Source organism: Formica exsecta, unplaced genomic scaffold (assembly GCF_003651465.1).
Source record: "Formica exsecta isolate Colony F162 unplaced genomic scaffold, ASM365146v1 scaffold4, whole genome shotgun sequence".
Classification (NCBI taxonomy): domain Eukaryota; kingdom Metazoa; phylum Arthropoda; class Insecta; order Hymenoptera; family Formicidae; genus Formica; species Formica exsecta.
The window spans coordinates 1,244,765-1,252,792 of record NW_021851238.1 but is presented as its reverse complement, the minus strand read 5'-3'; the positions used below and the strand labels follow the sequence as shown (position 1 = coordinate 1,252,792).

Sequence of the window (8,028 nt, the reverse complement as noted above, 5' to 3'; positions counted from 1 at the left end):
TATAATATAGTATATATAATAGCTATTATAACGTGCATCTAGGTACGCACTAGTGCATCCAACTAAATTTATAAATTAAGAAATTAATTAAATAATTAATAATAAGTTAATTAATAATAAAAAGCTATATAAATAAAAAGCATAATTTAATTTTGCTTAAAATGCTTGATACTTTTGTCCTAAGAATTAGAAAAAAGTAAAAGCAATTTATTATAAATATCTTCTACACGTTATTATATATTTAAAAATTAGGGAAAAATTATTAAGAAAATTTATTTTAAAAAATTTATTTTATGTCACATGCGCATATACATAAAAATATTTCAATATAATAACTTATTATCGCTGTCCGTAGTATAGAATATATTAGAATGGCAAAATATCACGCGCAGTTAATAAAACATTAATAAATCCATAATATTTCTCCATAATTATGTATTTAGCACGGACATGCACCAACCGGCCGTTTTACCATGGCACCGAAAAGTGAATCTGGCCATGTACTTCCACTGGCTCTAAAATGGATCTAGTTGACGCTACTGTACGAACTAGAAAAAGCGTCTTTCGAAAAAGAGCGGCGTGGCCTCTCTCAGACTTCTCTTTTCTCTCTGCTTAGAAATTTGCGCTGTTCTCTTTACATTATAATTAATAAAAAATGGGTAACGCTGCAGCAAAAGTGGAAGCACAGCCGGAAGAGAAAAAGAAATTAAAACCTTGCTGCGCCTGTCCTGAAACCAAAAAAGCGAGAGACACATGGTGCGCAATATAATTCATAAATTAAGTATATAAGATTAATTATAGGTTAGAAATGTGGCCTTTTTATTTCATCATATGCATTAAATCGGATTCTTATTCATATCTTGATATATTAATTATTGCCAATGATTATCACGTGCTTTCTTTTCTAAAATATTATATCAAAAATTAATTTAAAAAGATTAATCTTTTTTTTTTCTAAAGTGCTATTCTATTTATGAAACTTTTTTATTATAGAAATATGTTTAATATGCTTTCAGTATCATAGAAAAGGGCGAGGAAAATTGTGAAGATCTTATAGAAGCGCATAAAACTTGTATGAGATCAATGGGATTTAATATTTAATTGAAATATAGGAGACTAATAAATATTTTGTCACCAAAGATATCTTTGCTGTTAAAATGTTCTGCAAGAAATCTCGAGAATGCTCAGATATCATAGGCATATATACATGTTTATGTATATATATGTTTCTGTAAATAATTTTCTTTTTAGAATTTACGGAGAATAAAAATAAGTATTATGTTTCCGCGTGAAGTTGTAAGAATTCTACATATTGTAGATAACTTAATTGACTGAAGAATTCTTTTGAACTTATGAACAACTTTAAAGAATACAAAGTAAATTATTGTAATGACTAATCATAAGAAATAAAAATCATAATTATCCTTCGAATAGGATTCATTTGACTAAATATATCTCCTGTCCGAATTATTTTTTCTTTTATTAATTGGCATATTCTAACTTTAATTTCTGCAAACTTGTAATAGGATAAGAGCAAAAAGAGAAATCACATGTTGGGAATTCTAACAAAGCATATATTTTAATTTAATGTGTGGCTAATGCGAAGGTTTTAGTCTTGCATAACAATTCCACAGTTTGGTTTCCCTGAACACTCCAAATAATGAACAGATTCTTAAATCGATATATGGCGAAATCCAGTATAATAATAATAATAATTTATTGTTTCTGACAGTTTTTAAAGTCAGTCAATAATATTATTGCAATGTGGTCCTACTGGGCTGAAAGACAAATTTACGTTCAACTGGTGCACCATAAATATCGAAGCTATAAAACAATGACGCGACGTGAGCATCGCGTCCTCATCAAATGGTCGCAAATATATATTTTTTAAACTATAATAAATAGACCTTAGATATATATATATCAGTACAATTTATGAAACGTGATAAGAGTAATATAATGGTAATAATAATTTACTAAGTCACATAAATTGTCAAGTGTATAATATAAATAACAAGTAAATGGACTTTTTGTTCATCTATCCTCTCATTCACAGCGTTGCGTTTAGACTTACGAGCTAAGACATAAGTAGCCTAAAGTCGATTGGATAATTAAATAGAATATTTATAATTAATATGAAAGTAGTTGTACTTTATGTATGTGTGGGCAAGTGAAATACGATATAACAAAGAATGTGCAGATGTGTAATGTTTGGGTGTGTATGTTAGTATATAATATATATATATATATAATATATGGAAATGCGCGATTTAGTCACTTTTGCAGACACTCCAGATTTTTTCATAGAAGCGTTTTAGCAATCAAAATGCGTCAAAGAATATCTTTCATATTGTTATATAAAACTTGTCGCAAGGTATATATACCATACGGCTCTCTCGGCACTTTTTCTATTGACTAAAAGTCGACAACACTTTGATGGAAATCTTTGTCATAAATTGTAGAATATAGAATGAGACAAGTGCTGGGAACACCGCATTGATTCTGGAGCGTTTTCAAGAGTGTATCTTGTTAGATGTATATGAATGATCAGCGTCGTATTCATAACAGCATCACAGCTACGAAAATCTCGTTTTTCAAGCTCTGCCACGACTTTTTTCGATGATGCAACCGATTTGGTTGACTAAGGGTTAGCACAGCCTGTTCGGTGCGACGAAAATTGAGCAGAACATTTTTGGACAAGAAACGACGATCGATTTAGCACTTATCATTCCACTCGAACCTCTCTTTCGCCGTCGCATATATTTGATAATTCCCTTCGCAGATTATCACACGCGCATAATATGGCAAATTTTTATTAAACATATAAGGACTTTCTCTCCGTTTCTTTGGGGAAAAATTGCATACTTGAACAGTGGCGCAAAGAGCTTTTTTTGATATTTGGATGCTAGCTCCGCGAAATTGTTCGCAGTGTTGCAGGCTTCACGCGAGCACAACGATTCAAGGAATTAGTCCATTATTAACGGTTAGAGAGAGATGCAAGAATATATTGTTAAATAAATACGATCTGCAACTACTACAATGGAGTAAGTCTGCTAGCGGTAGAAGAACATAGGACATCGCGGTCACGTAACTTCAAGGATGTCGGATAAGATTGGTTTGAGGCAGTAGTCTATAGTCTTTACCCGAGGCTCGATCGTTTCTCGAACCAGCAACTCTCACCTGTCTTGAGGAACACGCATTGATCGTAGTACTTTACTTTGCTGAAAAAAAAAAGAAAAAGATAGAAAAAATGAAACAAGTGCGTATTATTAATAAATAACTAGGCAATTGACAAAAGTGCTTATATTACTTGGTACTGCGCTTCCGTATCCATAGTGCCGATTACAGCCACAACTTGGTACTGTCTAGCCTTCATTGCCGCGGTAGACTTGCGTACGAGCCTCATTGCGCCGGGCGCGCTACTCGTGCTATTGAAATGTGTCATTTGTGCCGGACTGTGACTCGGATCCAGGACTAACATGGTTATTGAACCATCTCTCAATTGTTCCACACCCATTATCGTTCTGCTATGCCCTGAATTTATTAACGTTGAACATATTAGTAACTCGGCGCTTTAATTTTAAAAAGATATAAGAAGAATATAATTACCTTGATGTTGAAGATAGAGAGGTGGCTTAAAATCTTCGCATCGTTGAAAGTACTGTAGGACCCAATTGAACAATTCAGGATGGCTGCCGTCCGCGCTAGTAGGTCTATGAAAATCTACCAGTTGACACCTGTACAAAATCAGGGAAAAAAAGTGTGTCGTATGATTTGATAATTGACCGACAGCATGGAACTTACTTTATCCTCAAACTAGACAGCAGCGTGAATACCTCCGTCGCACCGATCCACTTTCTAGTGTTAACGAGTTTACCGCCGAGTTGCTCCGCACCCTGTATATCGAAGCCCTGGGCCCAAGCCCACTCGATCATCTTTTGTAATCTGGAAATCGATGGCATAGAGCTGCGCAGAGGATTTTCCGTGGAGCTGTTGCCGCCGGCGCCGGAGCTCCACGCTTTGAAAACTAGCTCGTTATACCCTGTATGCTGCAAGAGAGATGAGATTAGCATCTGCATATTTCTGTAACCGCAGCCCCAGCCCTTGTCACCGTAAGTCGACGCGTAATGGTCCACAGTGGAACACATCCAGGTATTAATTATGTTACTGCAAGCTTGACTAATGGCTCGTACTTTCGGGACCAGCCCTGCCAAAAAAAATTAATCATATTGTATAAAAGTTTTTAAAAAGATTTTTTTTTTGCGCAAAGAATATTGCAAATCATTTACCGCGTGTACAAGAACTGCCATCGTCGATGCCACTACTCTCGGCGACCCTGAGCTCTATTTGTCTTTCGAAGAAATCGGCCACTGTCATTTCGCCCGCATACACAGCCCGCTGCATATTGGTGACGCTTTGTTCTCTGAAGTTACCCTGATTGTCCATGCCATACTGGGCTCTCAGCATTTCAAACTCGCGTTGTTCGCGCAGTTTCCTCACTTCCTTCTCCCTTCTTTCCATGTCTTTTGCTAGCATTCTATCGGTCGACACGTCTGGTGTCACAGGCGATGGTGTGCTCTTCTTGCTAAAGTGTTCATCGATGTGCGCCATTAGGTCGTCATTATTTTTAAATAATGTACTAAGACATACTGGGCAGGCAGGTGTTGAATCACTACTGATAGTAGCTGTATCAGATTGTGAAGTTGTTCCATTTGCAGGACTGTTAAAAATAAATCATAAATTATCATATAATTTTGTACTATTAATTTATCGTTATATCATAGTTGTAATGCTACATTAAATATTGCAAGCAAATGGATACATCGTACCTAAGTATATCCTTGTGCTCGATATTAACATGTAACTCAAGATCAGAAGAATTTGGAAAAGACGTAACGCAAAGCGGGCAGTTGAAGATTCCATCCCGAGACGGCGGGGATTCTGGTGGGAAGGACGGCGAGGTGAGATCAAAGTGTTGGCGATTGATATGCTCTTCTAGTCTCAGTGGACTGTCGGAACTGTAGGGGCACATTGGGCACTCCTGCACTGGAAGTTTTGGGGAAGCATGCGAGCGCAGTTGTAGATTTAGGCCTGAACGCAGCGGTGAACCTTGACCAGCTGCACCTTCCAGCACTAAATAAGAAAAAACCATACCATCATATTCCTCGCATTCTTACAATTGAATACATGAACAATTTGAACAATATCTATTACCGGCATTGGCATTGTTACTGTTGTTATTGTTGTTATTATTATTCACGTTGGAATTCGCCATTTGAACGTCCGGCTTCCTCGGCGACATTTGCTGCTGTTGTTGCTTGACACGCTGCCCCAGAGAATTACCCCAGCCATTCTGCAGATGAGGCGGTCGCAGAGACATGGACGGCGAGGGAGCCCGGCATTCGTCCTGCCTGTTGTGCTCGTCCATCAGCGAATCGTCGTCGATGAACGCCATCATATCGTTCTCCGGAGTGCTGTAAATAAACAAGACGACAGTGTTAGCACGATCAGTACAGCAATAGAGGATAATATTTATATATACACAAGCGAGCACGGATATAAAAAAAAGCACGGGAGTTCTATGTTTATGTGAATACTGTGTCTGCGAAATGTGTTTTACGTTTCAGTCAAAAAAGTCCATTTTTCGATGCGTCGCCGCTTTCTTGCATTTTGCCGCATGACTCAAATTGGATCAGCTTCTTTCCTTTGACATCTGGATATTTCTCTTATTCTCTAGAAATTTCATTGAGGCGAATCCCGCTGCAGTTTTATTGAATTTACAGGAATATACTATTGTTAGTTTATCACATGGCACAATACGTTCTCGGACCGGTAGTTCGGTTTGAACTGTTAGTCACATGGCTCTTTGACAGATTCAATGTCAGCGAAGTTACCGACAATTGATGGGAACTGTCGGTAATTATCGACGTGTCGATAATCATTGGAAATTTTGCGCTCGCACGTGCGTTCACGATTGCATGTGAATGCCTATATTTATAGCTAAATCTATTAGTCAATAAATAATTATATATATATATATATATGTATACAAATAACGTGTAATTTATTGCTGCGAAAGCAAATGCTACGTGATGCTGAGGATTAAGATGAATAATGACATTTCTTGTTTATAATATTTGGAAATCACTTTTCGCGAGGTAATCTTTTAAAATCATACTTAATTCAAATTACGATTACAAGCTCCATTTTTTGACTAATTACAAAAAAACTCATTAATATTATCTGTATATATATGGTTCTGGACTATAGATAGAGATTTATGCTTAGCGGGGAACTAAATATAGCTAAACAAAAAAATATAGTCATTAAACTTTTTATTTTAATTTTATTTTTGACATATTGTTGAAATTTAAATCTTTGTCAAAAATTTATTTATCTATTCAATTTTTGGCAAAAAAATGTCTTGTAATTTATACTAATTAGTTTATTTTATTATTATATGACCTTTATTTATTATTAGGGAAAAGTGAGGTAAAGTCGGATAGGGGATTGAACGCGCGCGGCGACCACCTATTTTTGTACCAGACTTGTTACGGAACAGGGAAAGATCGTGGATAAAATTGGATAATTAATGTTTTTATCTACTTTTAGAGAAAATATATCTTTTATGGATTAGTTCTTAAGAGGATGCCGGATACCGACAGAATGCGAATATTAGTAGGATTGCAAGCTTTTGTCTCATTTTCCACTCTTCAATAATAAAAGATAAATTATAATATTTTTAAAGATTAATATATATTAAAAGAAATTTACAACCTCTTTTTGCTATTATTTTATAGAGAAATCCATATTGTATAAAGATCTTAAAAAAAAGCTAGAAGTGATAAATCTATACTTGAGCGTACCTCGGGGTCAGGTAGTCCAGATGAGCGCTGTTGACGTGTATCAGCATCTCCGTAGGCGAGATCTCGCCTAGGTCACAGAACGGGCAGTTGGCAGCGCCTTGGAGATGATACTGCACCATATGCGAACGCATCTCCTCGTCGTTGAAGCCCTCCAGACCGCATATCTCGCACGTGTAGTTCATCTCCGGTGGTTTGCTGGACGCCATTTTCAGCGTGTCCGAGGGATAACGGTCCTCCGGATCCTTCGTAAAAAATTCAATCAAACAGATTAATAAATGATCGCTGCGTCGTAAATATAGCACCGATTTGTCTTGGTTTTTGATGACGCGATAGACAGGATTAATTTTAGATTTCCGAAATAAATAAAACAGAAAGTTGAAAGGCGAATCGAGTAACGTAATCTTTACGTAAATATCATTTCGGTATTTGCGGTGGAAACCTTCAATTATCGGATTAGCTATATCGCAGAAGACATATAAGCAATGATAAAGCTATTATGCAAATATGCAACGTGTGTATATTATATCCTGCGTAATATATAAATAATAATTTATAATTATATTCACATAAAATATGAACTAAATAATATTAATAACATAATTATGTGTGCGTACACACATTAAGGCATTAATTAAATTACATTAAAATAATTATATCATAATTAAATAAAAATTGAAATGTCAGTTTATTTTCACACTTATTTTCTGTCATAATTACTTTTTTTTTTCTCTTTGACTGTATCTCTTTATTCCAACCTTCTCAATACCTCCGGAAAAATGTTTCGTTAAGGAGAAACTTGATAAAGATTTCACCATGATCGAACGATACGGAAAAAGAATAAGATCGCGCGAGTTGTAATTATTTTTTAGATTCATTTATAGCACATCGCGATACTTAGCACGCGCGGACACTTTACAACGGATAATTTGACGTGTGATTTCGATTAGCTTCTTCCGACAATCGATATAATTTCAGGACAGTATCTTGCAACGAACGAACTTGTAATTTCTCGATTTAATTCGTTCGTATTTTTGAGAATTATTTCCATGGAGGATCCACGTCAATTGACTAATCGAATTAATGAGAAAATTTGATCGAGCGAAACTCCTTTTGTATATTATTGATAAAACTTTTAATTTAATTTAATTGAAATATATATATA

At 35.5% G+C, this 8,028-nt stretch overlaps 2 protein-coding genes across 3 annotated transcripts in view; one reads left to right on the top strand and one right to left on the bottom strand.

The window, feature by feature from the left end:
- Positions 1-578: 578 nt before the first annotated feature.
- On the top strand, positions 579-1,428 carry LOC115240011 (cytochrome c oxidase copper chaperone). Its single transcript, XM_029814932.1, has 2 exons — positions 579-756; positions 1,017-1,428. Exons 1-2 carry the CDS (start codon positions 656-658, stop codon positions 1,099-1,101), a joined length of 186 nt encoding a protein of 61 aa, XP_029670792.1. The 5' UTR covers positions 579-655; the 3' UTR covers positions 1,102-1,428.
- Positions 1,429-1,560: 132 nt separating this feature from the next.
- The window catches only part of LOC115240007 (zinc finger-containing ubiquitin peptidase 1-like), a 7,826-nt gene continuing 1,358 nt past the window's right edge, over positions 1,561-8,028 (bottom strand). The window contains exons 2-9 of one of the 2 annotated variants that reach the window (XM_029814926.1): positions 6,867-7,108; positions 5,215-5,474; positions 4,830-5,133; positions 4,290-4,720; positions 3,805-4,207; positions 3,610-3,737; positions 3,311-3,534; positions 1,561-3,221 (exon numbers count right to left, since the gene is read on the bottom strand). In XM_029814926.1, coding sequence (XP_029670786.1) covers positions 3,177-3,221; positions 3,311-3,534; positions 3,610-3,737; positions 3,805-4,207; positions 4,290-4,720; positions 4,830-5,133; positions 5,215-5,474; positions 6,867-7,072 — 2,001 coding nt within the window. In that variant the 5' untranslated portion in view covers positions 7,073-7,108 and the 3' untranslated portion in view covers positions 1,561-3,176. Of the gene's footprint in view, positions 3,222-3,310; positions 3,535-3,609; positions 3,738-3,804; positions 4,208-4,289; positions 4,721-4,829; positions 5,134-5,214; positions 5,475-5,620; positions 5,819-6,866; positions 7,109-8,028 lie in introns of those variants that run through there. The other variant, XM_029814927.1, reaches the window with a different exon arrangement.

Excerpts from the sequence above, each read along its gene's own strand:
- LOC115240011 (XM_029814932.1), top strand. The coding sequence starts at position 656 with ATGGGTAACGCTGCAGCAAAAGTGGAAGCACAGCCGGAAGAGAAAAAG. Across the intron at positions 757-1,016 it reads AAAAAAGCGAGAGACACATG|TATCATAGAAAAGGGCGAGG; the intron begins GTGCGCAATATA and ends ATATGCTTTCAG.